Raw genomic sequence first — 17,930 nt, 5'->3', positions numbered from 1 at the left:
ACAATGTCCCAGATTAGGCTGTGCTGCTCAGTGTGTGATACCAGAGGACAAAGAAGTGACACATCCCTTGTGGACTCAGAATTCTGATCAGGGATTTATTATTAAGTTACCAGGAAATGTGTACATTTGTGCAAGCACATGATGATACCAGCTGAACGGACCCTAGTGATCACCTTGTCCTGCCCTCTCATTTTATAGACAGAAACATTTTCTGCGTTACCACTTTTAGATGTTCATAGTGAGTGGGTTCTCCTCCCCCCTCCCCCCTTCCCTGTGAAGCCAAGCCCTTGCTCATAGGCAGGGGAGTCTTAGGACCCTTTCAGACCATTTCAACCCTTCCTTCCCAGTAGGGTTTGTTTTGTTTGTTTTTAATGTGTCCTGGGATTATGCTGGCATTATGTCTCATAGAGGCATAGTGCTAAGTTTGGGGGAAACAGTCACCATACAAGTGCTGAGCCCTGGGCCTAAAAACTAGGGATACATAGAAAGAGGACAGAAAATAAAGGAGGGGTTGAAGTGACCCACTCACAGTTTGTCTCAGAGGGGAAACTTGAATCCAGGTCTTATGTCTCTAAGGTTGACACTCTCTCCTTTTTTTCCCTGATAACTCGGTGCTTTCTTGAAGGTATAAGCTGATTCTAGAAAGATGGGTGGTTAGGTGTCCTCTGTGTACAGAGTTGTGTTTGGTGCTGGAGGTGAAGCAAAGTTTAGTTCTCAGGGAGCTTGGCCATGAGTGGAGGATATGAAATGAGAGAAAGTCCACCTGAGGTCTGCCGAGAGCTACTGAGGGCCACAGAGAGGAGGCCATTGCTGACAGTGACAGAGGAGATCAGGGCTGCAGTGACATTTTAGTTTGGCCGGGCTCATTTGAAGCAGAGATGAGAATTTATCCTGGGGACGGGGTAGGGGAGACGCGAGGTGGAAAGGTATATGGTGCTCAGGTACAGGGGACAGTGAGGACAAAGACAGGGAGGTGGGAACGTGAGGAGTAAGTAGCCTTGTTTGGTTGACAAGTCGGCAGCAGAGGAGAGCAATGATGAAAACTCATTTGAGGACTTGGGCAGTGAAGCAGAGAAGAGAGGAAACATCGTTGGTGGGCCTGAGTGCAGGGAAAGGTTTTCCTATGACTCAGGAGGCCCTGAGCATGCTCTAGGCCCATGGGAAGGAGCCGGCGGAGAATGCAGCAGGAGGACAAGAGACAGGATGAGGCTGAGGAGGGAAGCTGCGGCAGCTCCTGTTGGATGGCCCCAGGCTTGCCCACTTGAGTACCCGCCCGAGTCCTCTGTGAGATTGGCTGGAGAAGAGGGAATCCTAGGGAATGAAAGAGGGAGCTGTAAAAATGGGACACAGCGCCAGCCCTGGGGGGGAAGGGGGGAAGGGGGAGGGGCTCAGTGGCAGAACTCAAAGTATTTCAGGTTACTTTTAACATTGCTCAGATCTGATCCTCCTTTTCTAGTTAATGTTCCATTTAAACTTTTTTTTTTTCTCCCAACCTGAGATTTTACTGACATGGGAGACTCGCAGCAAGGAATAATGCCTGAGTGGCCCCTGCCTGCAGCTTCTGGTCTCCGAAGTGCCAGGGTCATAGAGCTTCCCGCCCAGTTGGCCACACTGCCCCCTGACCTGACACACCATCCTTGTGATTCCCTGAATCCTTTTCTTGGGGGTCACAGGCTTCAGTGTCACTTTCTGTCCCTGCACTTCAGCACCTAACTTGGTTCTCCTTAGTCAGGATGTAGGTCCTCCTAAGAGTCCTTCCTGCCTTGTTTCTTCTTTGTTCTTACAAGAGAGTATTTTTTTTTTTTTTTTGATAATTGGGGTTAAGTTACACAGCTAGTCAGTGTCTGAGGCTGGATTTGTACTTAGGTCCTCCTGACTCCAGGGCCGGTGCTGTATCTACTACGCCACCTAGCTGCCCCAACATGATTAAGTCTTTTTTTTTTTTTTTTTGCAGGGCAATGAGGGTTAAGTGACTTGCCCAGGGTCACACAGCTAGTAAGTGTCAAGTGTCTGAGGCTGGATCTGAACTCAGGTCCTCCTGAATCCAGGGCTGGTGTTCTATCCACTGTGCCACCTAGCTGCCCCTTGATTAAGTCTTAAACCAGACAAGTCAAGAACTTATCAGACTCTCTGAAGTCCCTGGTTATTTGTCTGTATACCCATTGGTTAATAACATTCGGTGTCCAATATCCTTTCCCCTTGTATGGACAATCATATACTCCTGCCATAGTACATAAGATTTATAGCTGGAAGGAACCTTAGATCACTTAATTTACCCTCTTTCCACCATTCCCATTGTGCGGTTGTGGAAGTCAAGGCCTAGTGATCTTATGGGACTTATCCAAGGTTAGGCAGCCAGTGACTAGCAAAGCAGAGCCTCTAATCAAGTCATTCTAAAGCCAGCATTTATTTTTAAGCCACCGTCACCCCTCTGCTTCTGTCCCCTGATGCATGGATTATCAAGCATACTCTCCTGACAGTCCCTTTTGGAGAAGGAAGATGCAGCCCCTTCTATGGGTATATTGCAGTCAACAGTGTGCCTGGGGGTGGAGGGGAGGAGGAGCTGTGATTTCATTGGTGTGGGGTAGCGGGGGCCAAACCCATGGCCTGGGTGTCATGCAGCCCACAGCCCTCCCTCCCAGGCATGGCCTGAACCAGATTAAGAGGTAATGGGGGGGGGCAGCTAGGTGGCACTATAGTGGATAAAGCACTGGCCTTGGATTCAGGAGGACCTGAGTTCAAATCCAGCCTCAGACACTTGACACTTACTAGCTGTGTGACCCTGGGCAAGTCACTTAGCCCTCATTGCCCTGCAAAAAAAAAGAAAGAAAGAAAGAAAGAAAGAGGTAATCGGGAAATATTTAACATAGTAAATAAGCATACATGACAACAGACATCATATTTGTAAGTCAGCGTGTGGCCCGCAGGGGTCCTTTTGTGTTTTTCTTGGAGTCTGACTCCACCGTGGTAGGAAAGGCTGGAGGAGGAAGCTCCCTTGCCATGCACTGAGGAGCTAAGCCACTTGGCCAGGGGCCCCCGGCCAGCCAGGGGCAGCAGGCCCTTCTGCCTCTCAGGACATGAGTAACACTTCAGTCCTTCGTATTACTCTAAGTTTCCCTTCTTGCTCATGTTGTGTGACTTGGCTTTTTGTATACATAGAGGGGCTTCCAGAGTCCTTGGGGCACTTTCAAACTCAGTGTTCAGAACTAGTTACCTTTGGGTGCTTTTGTCCTCAGTCCTGTTCCCTTTCGTTTTCTTGTAAAAATGAAGGACTTCTGGGCACATTCCCGACTCACCGGTGACCCTTACCCCACTGTTCTTCATGGGTCGTTTTGTTTTCCACAGGAGCTGCTTTTGCAGTTTTATGTGAGCATTGTATTCCCTCCCTAAATGCCCAGGTAGTGCCCATCAGATCAGGTTGGCAGTGCTCTTGCCAAACAAACATGGTCTGCTTAGGTCTCCTGTAACATATTTGATTCATTGCCAGAAGCCAGTCTTCTTATGTGAAGAACTAATGGGCCAGAAAATTGCATCTGGCTGTGTTGTCTTTGCTAGATGATGCTGTGACTGGGAAAGAGGTGGCCGGCTCATCCTCCTCATCTCACCTATGTTTTCTGGCTTGATGTCCATAGCACCTGATTGACAGGTGCCCTGCTCCTCCTTCCCATATTGTCTACCACCCACAGCCCTGGTGGTGTCTGTGGTTTTGTCGGTGTTGTGTGAGGTGGCTTTGCGCTCTTCCTTTTCCCTCTCTTCCAGCCTTTGTTTATTAATTCAGGAAAATCTCCCTTCTTTTCATTTCACTTGTCAGTCTCTAAAGTGACCCTGATACGTAGGAACTCTACTAATATGCCCATTTGAAGGAAAAGGAAAGGTGTCCATGTCGGGGGAAATTATCTATACTGAGCAACCAGCATTATCAATTCTTCCATCCCTGCCTCGCCTATCTTATGGGGTGTAGTCTGGAATTTGACCCCCTCTGGAGACCCTTACGTAAACACACACATCCAGCTTTCATCCCTAGTACCTCATGCTACTCATTTTTGGCTGTGCCCCTGAAGACAATTACGGCACTGATTGAGATGCCATGCAGGTCGTGTGGGGGGCCCTCCATGGAGCTGTCCAGCAGGCCCCTGGCCCTGCCTGCAAGCAGCCGTGCCACTTGGGTTTGTCATTCAGTAGCCTGTTTGACCATCCTGTTGTCATCTGCACTCAGAACAATTCCCCAGGAGTCCTTGTGGGAAGAGGGTCTGTGGCCACAGGGCCAGTGGCCTGGTGACATTCTGGCATTCCTTTCTTGGGGGATTGTTCCGCTACAATCAACTGTATTGAGGAAATACACTGAAAATGTGAATTTGGAAAGTCTGAGGTGACTCATTTTTCCCCTGGAAACTTTCTTAAGATGTCATATTGTTTCTGTGTAGCTGCAGTTGTATTCAGAAGCCAGTGTAGCCCTTCTGAAACTGAATAACCCGAGGGGTTTCCAGGAATTGAATAAGCAAGCTAAGAAGAACATGACCATTGAGGGAAAGGAACTGACCCTCAGTCCTGCCTATTTGTTGTGGGATCTCAGCACCATCAGTCAGGTAAGGAACGGAAGGGGATTTTTGAAAGTTAGCAGTAATGGGGATCAAGGGCCCGAAAAGATGAAGGAAGAATGACCTGGCTGTGGTAGCTAATGACCACGGCCCCACACTGACAAATGGTTGGATACTTTGACATCTCCAGGTTCCTGGGCTGTTTCTGCCTCTGCTCCCAGCTTCAGGAGGGGACAGGAAGAAGAGTCCAGAGGCCAGGGTGGGGAGAAGGGACAGGGCCGAGCTGCCTTGTGCAGGCCCTGCTGTCTGTCTGCACTGGGGTAGATCTTAGCCCCTTGGCTACCATTTACATAAAGCTTCCTTTCTCTGCTCTGGTGGAAGCGACTACGACATAATTTAACAGGCTGAATGGTTCTTTTGCAGTCTAAGCAGGATGAAGATATTTCTGCCAGCCGCTTTGAAGATAACGAAGAGCTGAGATATTCTTTGAGGTCCATAGAGAAGCACGCCCCTTGGGTGAGAAATATCTTCATCGTAACCAATGGGCAAATTCCTTCCTGGCTGAACCTTGATAACCCTCGGATAACAATAGTAACTCATCAGGTAAATGTCTTCCCATTAGTCAGTCAGTCACCAAGCATTTATTAAGCACCTGTTGCATGCCAGGCATTGTTCTCAGTATACAGAGATTAAAACCACCCTCGCTCACAAGGAGCCCACATCCGTGCCATTTCCTTTTCATGTCTTTCATTGTGTCACAAGCCTCAAATTACTGTGCAGATTGGCCACTCCTTAAATTTGGATTGTAGTATGACAGTTGTCTCCTGTTCTGTGCTTGCTACTTAGGCATCAGGTCACCAGAGTTAGGAAAGGCAGTGGAACACTCAAGTGGGGAGGCGAGGAGGGAGGCCTCCTAGAGATGCCCCTGCCCTGTAGGGAAGGAGTTTAAGGAAATCCCTCCCTTGGTGGCACAAGTCAAGGGAAACTGGTCCTTGAGCAGTTTTTAGGGGAACTGCAAAGAACGGGCCAGCTTGTATCCAAAGAGTATTTTAATAAAACAGCCACGACGTCCAACCTTTGATCTGCTTTGTCTTCCCAGGAGGTGTTTCGGAATTTGAGTCACTTGCCTACTTTTAGCTCCCCTGCAATTGAAAGTCACATTCATCGCATCGAGGGGCTGTCACAGAAGTTCATTTACTTAAATGATGATGTGATGTTTGGCAAGGATGTCTGGCCAGATGATTTTTACAGTCACTCCAAAGGTCAGAAGGTGAGTAAAGCTGGCAAGGAAGTTCCCACCCAGGTGCCAAGTCAGACCATGGGTGTCAGTTGATCAAGCATTCATTGAGTCGCTTCTCCACTGTGCTAGACACTCAAGGCCTGAATGCTGCTCAGGACCTGATAACTTTTTGCCACAATAATGAATAAAACCCACCCATTAAGGAATTGAGGGGTCAGACCTTCCTTTAGTAGCAGAGGGTCGGGGCAGCTAGATGGCGCAGTGGATAGAGCACCAGCCCTCAGACACTTAACACTTACTAGCTGTGTGACCCTGGGCAAGTCACTTAACCTCAATTGCCTCACTAAAAAAAGAAAAAAAAAATAGCAGATGGTCTTTGAGCTGCTCTACCTTCAGCAGCTCAGAAAATTAAAGAGTAAAAGACAACTGTAGAAGACTGAAGATGTGCCTCTCCCAAATAGTTTGTATTCAATACATCCACTCTTGTCCTGCTCCTCTAAGTCCCTTCCGTCCAAAGAGAGAGCTAGCATTCCATCCAAAGAGTGACTTCCCATCCTTTAGGTTCTTTTCTTTTCTTTTCCTTTCTTTTTTTTTTTTTTTTGGTGGAGCAATGAGAGTTAAGTGACTTACCCAGGGTCACACAGCTAGTAAGTGTCAAGTGTCTGAGGCCAGATTTGAACTCAGGTCCTCCTGAATCCAGGGCCGGTGCTTTATCCACTGCGCCACCTAGCTGCCCCCCTTTAGGTTCTTTTCAAAAAAATATATATATATATTCATGTCTTCCAGTTATCCCAATAATTATCACGTATATAAGCAAATTTTTGTTATTGAAAAATAGCTCTTTGCCACATAGGACTTTTAAAATGGGGAAAAATATCACAATTTTCTAGCTATAGAAACCCTATTCAAATTTATGATAGAATCTTAAGGTTGAAAGGTAAATATTGAGCTTTTATCTGAATGTTTTCTAACTATGATAGGGGATTGTATATACAGATTTTTCCAGAACAGTCTCAATTTCTTTTTTTTTAATTAATAGTATATTTTTTTCCAATTATGTGTAAAGATAGTTTTCAACATTTGTTTTATAAGATTTTGAGTTCCAAATTTTTCTCCCTCCTTCCTTCCCCTCCCCACCAAGGGAGCAAGCAATCTGATATAAGTTATACATGTACTATCATGTTAAACAAATTTCCACATCAGCCACGTTGTAAAAGAAGAATCAGAGCAAAAAGGAAAAACCATGAGAAAGAAAACAACAAAAAACAGCCAATACAAGGGAAAATAGCATGCTTTGATCTGCATTCAGACTCCATAGCTCTTTTTCCGAATGTGGGGAGCATTTCCCATCATGAGTCTTTTGGCCTCGTCTTGGATCATTGCACTGCTGAGAAGAGCCGAGTCTATCACAGCTGATCGTCACACAGTGTTCCTGTTACTGTGTACAATGTTCTCTTGGTTCTGCTCACTTCCCTCAGCATCAGTTGTCTTTCCAGGTTTCTCTGAAATCTGCCTGCTCATCATTTCTTATAGCACAATAGTGTGTTCCATTACATTCATATACCACAACTTGTTTAGGCATTCCCCAGTTGATGGGCATTCCTTTGATTTCCAGTTCTTTGCCCCCACAAAAAGCTACTGCAAATAATTTTTGGACATGTGGGTCCTTTTCCTCTTTTTATGATCTTTTTGGGATACAGACATAGGAGTGCTATTACTGGGTCAAAGGGTAGGCACAGTTTGATTGCCTTTTGGGCGTAAGAACAGTCTCAATTTCAAGGAAAAAGGCTTTGCTCTGTAGGGAGTTTGGGAGAAATTGAAGAGAATTAGATTATTTGTGCTCAGTTTGGGTTGAGGTGCAGTCCTGCTGGCCCGTGCCCATCATAGGGTGAGGACCTTGACCTGAGCCCAAGTTGTCCTGTGGTTGACCTGTGACGTGAGCATCATCCTCCCATTATTGTGCTTTACACTGTATCGGCTACTGGGGGGTGAGGCATTCGTGTATTCACAGAGTGTTATTGCTTGTGGGCCTTAGTCCCATTGATTGCTCTTTTAAATGAGGACAGTTCATCTTGCCTGCTAAGATCTATTACACCATTTGGAAGGGAGCCCTTGAAGCATCCAAAACAGAAATGAGAGAGAAGGGAGGATACAAGTTTTCTTTGGGTCCAAGGGCTCACGAGAATTAATTTATGGTCTGGGATTTAAGACCTGAACCCCTGACCAAGGTTAATGAGACCTAGTGAATCTCCCTGTCCAGTTAAGGGAGAGCCACCCTTTTGATTTCTGTATGAAACTGGGAAGAGTGATTGCTTTATAGAGCAAAATAAATTCCACCCGTGAACCTTCCCTTTGGCCTTTTTAATCCTAAAAGGAGGCAGCGTGATGCAGTGGAGGGGTGCTGGCTTTCGTCATTGAAGCATCATAGATTTAGAACTGGCAGGGATTATAGAGGCTCCTCTTCATTTATAAATGGGGAAACCAAGGCACAAAAAGTACAAGGCCAGGCTCACAGAGTTTGTGTCTGAGGAGGGATTAGCCTTCTCCAAGTGCTACACTCGGTCCGCCATGCTGCCTAGCTGCTTCTGAGGACCGAGATCAGTTTGGCTAGGCCACGTCTATAGAATGGCTTAGATCTCAGAACTGCCTTTTATGTGAGATGTGGATGAGATGAATGGGGTGACTGGGACAGTTAGGAAACTCAAAGCCATGTCCCGGGGTGATTGAAGGAACTGGAAATGTCCAGGGCCAGAGAAGTCATGGCAGATGTCTCAGCTCTCTGAAGGGTTGTCCTGTGGAAGAGGAAGAGCTGGTCTTACTGTGTCGGTCCCGAGAGGGCACCAGTCAGGGGCAGTTATCAGGAGACAGGCTGGGATTCAGTGTGAGGAAGCTGGAACTGTCCAGAAGCGGACACTGGGCAGGGATACACTGGGGCCAGGGGGACACCATGCCCACTTTGAGGAGGAGCTGGCCGTCAGTGTGTTTCCCTTACAATGACACTTTGCTGCAAGGAGGTAGCTCCTCTCTGGGTGCTACAAAGCACTGACAGAAACGACTTACCCCAGTTCTTCTAGACTCCGCTATGGCCATTGAATGATTGGATTTCAGGAAGCCATCCTCCTGAGGTGCTGGATACAGGTAGAGTGATTAAGTAGAGGAAGGGAGGGGCGGAGAAAGAGAGGGAGAGGGAGAGGTGGATGAGGGGGAGGGAGGAAGGAAGGGGGAGAGGAAGAGGAAGGGAAGGGGACTATTAACAGCTAAACTGAATTCTCTAGCTGCTGTTAGTGAACTTGGAAGCAAAATTTGTCAGCTGTTTAGCCTTTGGGTAGTTGAGTTCTGACGGCATCTAGCACTTGACTTTTCCTAGGTGTCCTGTAATTTTTTCAAGTCCTGATTTGTTGATAGAGAGAATAGAAGTTAAAAACATTTCTTGTTTCCCCCTAGGTTTATTTGACCTGGCCTGTTCCCAACTGTGCGGAGGGCTGCCCTGGTTCCTGGATTAAAGATGGCTACTGTGATAAGGCTTGTAATAATTCAGCATGTGATTGGGACGGAGGAGATTGCATTGGTAAGAGTGGGTGCAGAAGCACTTAGGTGGCATTTCTTACTCACGGTTGTAAAGCAAACAACGTTAGTCAAACTGCTCTTCTGGCCTGTGGTCCCATCTTTTGCTTATTTAAAGTGAGTAAACATGGAACGCCTCAGATACTGAGCCTGGATTGCGGCTATGGACTCTTACAGGATGTAACGACTTTAAGGTCTAGGTAGTGCAGTGGAGAGAGTGCTTGGCCTGGAATCAGGAAGACCTGAGTTCAAATCCAGATCTGGGAACCTGGGAAAGTCACTTCACCCTGTTGGCCTCAGTTTCCTTGTGAGTCAAATGAGCTGGAGAAGGAAATAGGAGATACCACCCCAGTATCTTTGCCAAGAAAACCCCAGATGGGGTCACTGAGAGGTCATAACTGAAAAGACTAAACAACAAAAGATCAAAAAGATGCTCGGTCCTGAACAACAGCAATAAAGCGCATTGTTCACAATAGCCTGGTGAGAGAAGGGAGTGGAGGAGTTAAGTCATATCCACTTTACACACAAGATAACTGAGAGGGACAGGAGATGAAGGCATCTGTCTGTAGCCACACCTGAGTCAGGACTAGAACCTAGGACTTTCTGCTGCATTGTGTTTCCTGTCCCCATGTCTACTCATGGTCCAGCCAGCACTTCTAGGCATTGTGCTGGCTAAGGCCTGGGATCAGAAGGTCAAAGGATGAAACAATCTCTGCTTTCAAGGATCTTTTCCTTCTATCAAGGGAGGTGATAAGTGCAGATGATGAGTGGATTCAGAATAAATGTCAAAAGAGTAATGACTGGGTAGTTAGGGAGGGAGAGTTCTAGCAATTGTGGCAGATGGGGAAGGCTTCAGAGAAGCTGGTGCTGAAGTTATATCTTGAAGGAAAAGAGGGATGCTGTGGTGTAGTGGTAAGCAGGGAGAGCATTCTAGGCATGGGGACCATCGAATGCAAAGACCTGGAGGTGGGAGATGAGAATCAAGTATGAGAAACAGAGGAAATCACTTCTGAGAACAGAAATAGGTTCATTACATTTTCAAAAGAATGTAGTGAGAATTAGTCTCTTCTCTTTCAGGGAACACTGGCAGCAGTCGATATGCTGGTGGCGGAGCTGGCCACGGTGGCACGGGGGTTGGACAGCCCTGGCACTTTGGTGGCAGAATAAGCGGTATTTCTTACTGCAACCAGGGATGCGCCAATTCTTGGCTTGCCGATAAGTTCTGTGATCAGGCATGCAATGTGCTGTCTTGTGGGTTTGATGCTGGTGACTGTGGGCAAGGTACGTGACCTGCTGAGGGAGGAGAGGAGTATGTTGTTGAAGAGTGTTGGGTCCTTTTTTTTTTTTTTAAGAGACTATAAAATTACATTTTGTCTCAGGACCAAACCGTGCTACATGTCTAAGATGGGTCTGAGAGAAGGATATGGTTCCTTAGTGTAATGTAGAAACTTAAGCAAGTTTCTTTGCATGATATAACTAACATTCAGTTACCTTAGCTTTCAAAAATGAGAGAGAGAGAGAGAGTGAGTGTGAGTGTGTGTGTGTGTGTGTGTGTGTGTTGTGTGTGTGTGTAACACCAAAAAACAATTAACAGTGATTAAAAAGTTTCAGGATGGGATCCCATTGATAGCTCTGTAATTTTACTTGAATGTATTGCATTAGAAATGGTGGGATGACCCTGGGCAAGTCACTTAACCCCAAATGCCTCACCAAAAAAAAAAAAGAAAAGAAAAGAAATGGTGGGAGAGCAGCTAGGTGGCACAGTGGATAAAGCACTGGCCCTGGATTCAGGAGGACCTGAGTTCAAATCCAGCCTCAGACACTTGACACTTCCTAGCTGTGTGAACCTGGGCAAGTCACTTAACCCTCATTGCCCTGCAAAAAAACCCAAAAAACAAAAAGAAACACGCAGAAAGGTGAAATTGGTCATTGGAATACTCTGGCATAGCATCTTGTCTCCCTGGGTTCTGTGTCATGCCAGGTGTTTATCAAACATCTACTATGTTCAAGGCACTGGGCACCGGGTATGTAGAAGTGAAAAATGATACTTTGCCTGCCCTCAGGGAGCTTAGGCCAACACATGCATGTATATGTAGTGTATCACAGGCCAACACAGAGAGGCACAGGGAATTCTTAGGAGGGATTGGAAAAGGAATTACTTTTAGTTGGGGGTGGATAAAGATTAGAGTCTTGGGGACTGAGGCACAAAGGAAGGATTATAAGAGGCATTAGTGAAGGTGGCAGAAAGAGCCAGTCTTGAGCATGCATGCACGTGGGCCCGTGTTTTAAGCTTGCCTGTGGGCAGTGAGAAGTAAAGAGAAGGGAAGAAAAAGATCTCCCTCTGCTCCCTTTTTTAAAATACTAGGTCTGTGATTTCATTGGTGCCGGGAACTCCCAGGACTGAAAGTCCCTCTACCAATGCAAAACATTCAAGTGTTATGGTATCTTTTCTAGATCATTTTGATGAATTATACAAGGTGACTCTCATCCTGAACCAGACTCATTACATTATCCCCAAGGGGGAATACCTCCCTTATTTCAGCTTTGCTGAGATAGCCAAAAGAGGAATTGAGGGTGCCTACAGTGACAATCTAATCATCCGCCACGCCTCTATTGCCAACAAGTGGAAGACGATCCACCTCATACTGCACAGTGGCATGAATGCCACCGTCATACATTTCAACCTCACATTTCAAAATAAGAACAACCAAGAGTTTAAAATGCAGATCACAGTAGAAGTAGACACTAGGGAGGAACCAAAGCCCAACATTACCACCCAGAAGCCTCATTCGAGTCTGGCTAGCCTCATCACACCTCTGCCAGAGGCCGAAATCCTTTTTGAAGATGTTCCAGAAGAAAAACGCTTCCCAAAGTACAAGAAACATGGAGATGGTTTTCAGGAAACTATAAAAATACCCCTTGTAAATATTTCCGAACTCCCAAAGGAAGTCCAACTGAGTCTGAAGAAGTTGGATGTGAAGCTGGAGGGTGGGGACATTACTCTGAAGGGATATAACCTGTCCAAGTCTGCACTGCTGAGGCCGTTCCTGGAAGGTGCTCAGGTCATGGAGGTGAACACTAACCAGACTGTCAAAAGGGAGAAAGACAACAGTCAGCAAGACCCAGGGAGGAGCGAGCGCCTCATTGATCTCCCCAGAGAAAGCTCAGAAAATGCCGATGGCACGAAGAGAGTGGACCGGAGAGCTGATGGTGCTGCTGGGGCAGTGGAGGGGGGCAGGACCTACCAGGAGCACACTTCACCTCAGGACCAGACAAAAGCTGGAGAGAGCGTTGGCTTCAGAGGAGTGGCCGTTGTCCCCCCAGAAGGCCGAATGGCCCAGGAGAAGGAGCTCCTGGGAAAAGCAGAGGAGAGCAGAGCAGTGGGGCCAAATGAAGGGCTTGCTGCCCACAGTGATCTAGGCAATGCGGGAGTAAGGCTTGGAAGGAAACTTCAGGAATACGCTGGGAGCTACCCAGGTTTCTTGCCTTGGGAAAAAAGGAAGTATTTTCAAGATCTTCTTGAGGTAAGTTGGTTCAGCATCAGCCTCTTTTATTTCGAAGGAAAAAAGATCTTACGCATTCTACTCGGGGTCAGTCATCATGGGGCGCTTCAGGCCCCAGGGAGGGAGCTTGAGCTGCCTCCCAGAGGAAGGGAGGGGCTGACAGGGAGGGAGGAGGGGGTGCAGGAAGGGACCTGGTAAGAGACACAGGGAAGACTATTGGACGGACTCAGCCAGGCTGTGTTTCTTTTGTTGGGATTTATAATCCCATTGTAGGTGACTCTCAGGGAGGAAACTCCTACAAGGACCATCTGGTAGTGCTCTTAGCTTGGTAGTCTTGGGGCATGTTGCTTGGTGCATTGAGAAGCTGATTTTGTTGGGATCATGGAGCCCCTATGCATTAGGGGTAGGTTATGATTCCAGATCATCTGAATTTCAAAACTTGATTCCCACTGCCTGCCTGCCTCCCTCAAAAAAATTGGGAAGTGACAGAGGAAGGTGAGACTGGACAACAAAATGAGAGGCATAGGGTCCAGCAGGTAGAGCACCTGACAGGGAATCGGAAGACCCGAGTCCTGGTATTGGCCCTGCCTAACCCTGTGTCCCTACACAAGCTACTCAGTCTTTCCAGGCCACCTTTCTTCTGCTGCTTGATTGGGGTTGTGGATCTCTGAGGCCCCTTCTAGCACAGCATGTTAGGATTCTGTGGTTTGCCCAGCTGGGCAGCCTGTGGCAAGAGGACAGAGGTGCTTACAGCCTCCTTGTCATGCATCCCGAGTTTGGTGCTCTCTTAGTTATTCTGATCGCTGACATAAAACTGAAGAGAGATTTCAGTCTCCTTGTCATCTGCCATATTAGTGGGTAGTTCGGCCTCTGCCTTTTCGTCTTTGCCAAGGTGAGAAGCCTTGCTGGTCCCAGTAAACTGTGGAAGTTCCCTTTCTCTGGCTTCACAATTCTTAACTTGTCCATATTGGCTTCTGATACCGTGCATTCTTCAGGGCACAAACGGACACAGGTTTCAGTATCCGCAGAAAAGCACGTGTGTGCCAGTCCATAGTAACATTGGTACGTAGGACTGCTCTGGGAACAGCCCCTTCAGAGCAGCTGGCAACCCCTGCTGCTCAGGCAGCCTTAGAGTATCACGCAGAGCCAGTGTATGCTCAACTTCGAACATTATCAAGTTAAGGAAAACTTCACTGATCATCTCCATAGTTCTCATATTCAATTGGCTACTAAACCTCAGAACTGCTTTTTATAAAACATTACCCACTTCTCTCCTTTTCAGTCGTTCTCATTTTGCATTTTTCTGGATTTCTTAGGAAGAAGAATCATTAAAGAAACAGTTGTTGTACTTCACGAATAGCAAACATGTTGGAAGACAACTGAAAGATACATTTGCTGATTCTCTCCGATATGTAAATAAAATTCTAAATAGCAAGTTTGGATTTACCTCTCGGAAAGTCCCTGCCCATATGCCTCATATGATTGACCGCATTGTTATGCAAGAACTACAGGATATGTGAGTAAAAGTGCCTGTTTCTAGACTTAAATGTCCACTATGTTGGATTTGTAGCAGGAATATTTGGTAACGTTTGAACTAGTCATTTAAACCAAGGCAAAAGTCACTTCTACGTGGATTTTGTTTTTTTCACTTCTTACAAAAATCAACATCCTTGATTATTACGTCAATTCTAAATAAATATACCCTTCTCTTCCACCCTCCTCCTCACACCTACTCAGTGAGCTATCTATTAAAATAAATACTTGAAGTAATCTTTTACCACCCTCATCCACATCCCCCAATTACATATAAAACCAATTTTTAATATTCGGTTTTTAAAAAAGTTTTGAATTTCAAATGTTCTCTTTCCCTCCCTCCCCACACCTCTCCATGAGATAGTAAGCAATCTGATATAGGTTATACATGTGCAATCATATAAAACATAATATAAATATTAAAAAGAGAGATGGAGGAAAAGGCATTGAGCAAAACAAGCCAATGTGTCACCTATGTCTGACAGCAAATGCAGCATTTCACAACCATAGTCCCCGAACCCGCCCCCCCCCCCCTCCCCGCAACAAAGGGAGCGAGTTGACTTTCTCAGCTGTTCGCCACATCAATCCCTCTCTTCAGAATTGTACAGGAGGCAATTGCCCCTGCCTTTCACATGATCGTAGCCATTGCCTGGCCATCTCTACATTTTGTGGGATACTGATATTCTGGATGTAGCCAGCTCTGCCTTCTTGTATTGTATCCAAATAGGTTTCCCGAAGAATTTGACAAGACCTCTGTTCACAAAGTGCGCCACTCCGAAGACATGCAGTTTGCCTTTTCTTACTTCTACTATCTCATGAGTGCACTGCAGCCACTGAACATTGCTCAAGTTTTTGATGAAGTTGATACTGACCATTCTGGCATCTTGTCGGACAGGGAAATTCGGACATTAGCTACGAGGATTCATGACCTGCCTTTAAGCTTGCAGGTACTAACTAGAAATGTCTCCACTGGGGCTGGGTGGGTTCTGGAGAGGGGCCCTGGGAGGGAAGGAACTTGGATCTTTGTGTTCTGTTTCAAAACAGGGATGGACAATATTTCAAAATATCCATCTACTATATTATACAATGAGATGATAGATTCAGAGCTAGGAGGGATGGCAGTGGTAACTTCTGCAAAATGACAACTTGGATTTTTAAAACTTTGCTTTTGTTCCCCCAAAAGATTAAAATTTTGTTATGACCCAAGCAAAAAGTAGTGAGTATTTGTTGGAAAAAATACTTGCCATTGTCTTTTTTTTTTTAATGCACATTAGAATATAACCTGATTTAATACTGGCTATTATTTAATGTTTGCATTTTTCTATTTGGTTTTTTAGCAGGACAGATTTTTTGAGTCACAGCACCTGGAAGAGACCTGGCATTTGACCATGCTAAAAATGCATTTAAAATGGTCTTCCTGCCCTCTTCATGGGGTAGAAGGTCTGGGAGCTCTGTGGCTTGCCACATTCAAGCTTTGGTCTATTCCAGGGCTACATCCATAGATCTAAGTTGGGTGTGACCTAAGAGCCTGCCTAGCCCAACCTCATTTTGTTTTTTTTAGTGAGGCAATTGGGGTCAAGTGACTTGCCCAGGGTCACATAGCTAGTAAGTGTTAAGTGTCTGAGGCCGGATTTGAACCCAGGTACTCCTGACTCCAGGGCCGATGCTCTATCCACTGCGCCACCTAGCTGCCCCCCAACCTCATTTTGTAGGTGAAGATGAAAGGACTTGCCCCAAGTCCCATAGGCCAAATTTGAGTCTCATGTCCTTTGCAGAGTCAGTGTTCTTTCCTCTATCATGCCTAAAATGGAGAGCCATTGAAGATGAATTGAGCTGACCAGCTATGCAGATCGAGGCACAAGATCCGAAAGAGAGGCCGAGACCCCAGTGCCATGAGGCGCATACCTCTTCTTTCACCTTGATAGAGGAAAGCTTGGAGGGTTACATGAAATACTTACCTTGGAAGAGGGGGCCAGAGAGCAGATCTTTGATTTCCCTGGGATAAAGAAATTCTTCCAAGAGAGATGCCTTCAGGCAGCGCAGATCAGCAACTGCCAGAAAGCTGCCTGCCAGAGGCCAGCTCTACACACTACTCAAGATGCTCTCTTCTGTTTTTAATGGGTCCCTTACCATTTACTTTTGTTGCTAGGTCAGCTTTTAATATATTAGTTTAGCTATTTTTGTATACTTCACTATACCACTGAATAGCATTAAAAAAAGTGCCGCTAATCCCTGAAGTGCTTATAACTTGTTTGTTCTTGTTTTCTTATGTTAGGATTTGACAGGTCTGGAGCATATGTTAATAAATTGTTCTAAAATGCTCCCTACTAACGTCACTCAAATAAACAACATCCCTCCAACCCAGGAAGCTTACTACGACCCTAACCTGGTAAGAGAATTTCCTAACACAGCATTTCTCAGAACTATCATTTAAACCCAGCAAACAGTGGTTTCCTCAGCTAGAACTCTTATACTCAATTCTGTAGTATACAGCTTGGGCCATCCATGATGGGATGCCATGTCATAGCCCAGATAGTCCAAAATCAGCTCTGTCTGACTCTGGTGCACCCTGTGTTTCTTTTTTCTCAAGATACCACATCCCACATTAACCATTGTTTCAGTCAATATTTCAGTTGCTTTTTCTTATGCTTCCTTATTTCATAGAAATCGCAGGGGAGGGAAGGTAGCCAAAAAGTATCCAAAAATAATGAGAAATGTATCTTGGAAAATTCACCAAGTTTATCAATAATGCAAGAGTTCACCCATGATCATTGATTAGGCATAGGAACATCTTAGAGAAGTGAAATAAAATTATTAAGACTTGTTTAAATTATTTTGGTTAAAAACAGATGTTTACATGGATTGAATATCCAGGTTGTGTGCCTCACTTACCAAGAGACCAATAGTCAAACATTTAAATGTAAAATGGATCAATTGGGGGCAGGAATAACTGGGGGAAAGGGCAATTATTTGTGTTACAGAGGGATTCATAGCAGAATTTCTTTAAATGATGAAATGCTGTTAATACATCTGATTATCTTTTATGATATGGTTATGTTAGCATATTTCTGGGTTTTGCTATTATAAAACAATAATGGCTACTTTTAGGCCATTAGGTCATTTTATTAATATCTCTAGGATGTAGTCTCAACAATGGCATTTTTAAAGCACAAATTGGATCATGTTTGTGACTCATGATATAGCTTGTCTCCAATGCTCGGCTTGCTGTGTGACCCAGAACACATTGCTTCACCTATCTCTTTCTTCATCTGTCAGTGGGAAGGAATGACAGCACCTCTTTGTGAATGATGGGTACTCAATAAAAGTAGAATTCAGAGTAGCATGTGGTAGGAGTTGTAGATCTGTACCCATTTTTCCCCAGATAGTTCAAATACATACAAGTTTTTATTCTTTTTTTTTCTAAGGTTTTGTTGTTGTTTTAACCTTTGGTAAACCTAACATTAATTTCTTATGTACATATGATTCTGGTTTTGGATTCTCTGTTCTGTTCCATTGATTTATTTTGTTTAATTTTTACTTAATTTTTAAAAT

At 45.3% G+C, this 17,930-nt stretch overlaps 1 protein-coding gene across 4 annotated transcripts in view; it reads left to right on the top strand.

Moving 5' to 3' along the window:
• GNPTAB (N-acetylglucosamine-1-phosphate transferase subunits alpha and beta) overlaps positions 1-17,930 on the top strand; it is a 77,245-nt gene that overhangs the window by 35,264 nt on the left and 24,051 nt on the right. For all 4 annotated transcript variants that reach the window (XM_043966855.1, XM_043966854.1, XM_043966852.1 and 1 more), the window contains exons 8-16: positions 4,425-4,586; positions 4,962-5,141; positions 5,638-5,808; positions 9,223-9,346; positions 10,420-10,623; positions 11,797-12,866; positions 14,162-14,361; positions 15,106-15,325; positions 16,654-16,767. In XM_043966855.1, coding sequence (XP_043822790.1) covers positions 4,425-4,586; positions 4,962-5,141; positions 5,638-5,808; positions 9,223-9,346; positions 10,420-10,623; positions 11,797-12,866; positions 14,162-14,361; positions 15,106-15,325; positions 16,654-16,767 — 2,445 coding nt within the window. The remainder of the gene's footprint in view (positions 1-4,424; positions 4,587-4,961; positions 5,142-5,637; positions 5,809-9,222; positions 9,347-10,419; positions 10,624-11,796; positions 12,867-14,161; positions 14,362-15,105; positions 15,326-16,653; positions 16,768-17,930) is intronic.

The sequence above is a fragment of the Dromiciops gliroides genome, chromosome 5 (assembly GCF_019393635.1).
Source record: "Dromiciops gliroides isolate mDroGli1 chromosome 5, mDroGli1.pri, whole genome shotgun sequence".
Classification (NCBI taxonomy): domain Eukaryota; kingdom Metazoa; phylum Chordata; class Mammalia; order Microbiotheria; family Microbiotheriidae; genus Dromiciops; species Dromiciops gliroides.
The sequence above is the reverse complement of the archived record's forward strand: the minus strand, read 5'-3'. Positions and strand labels throughout refer to the sequence as shown.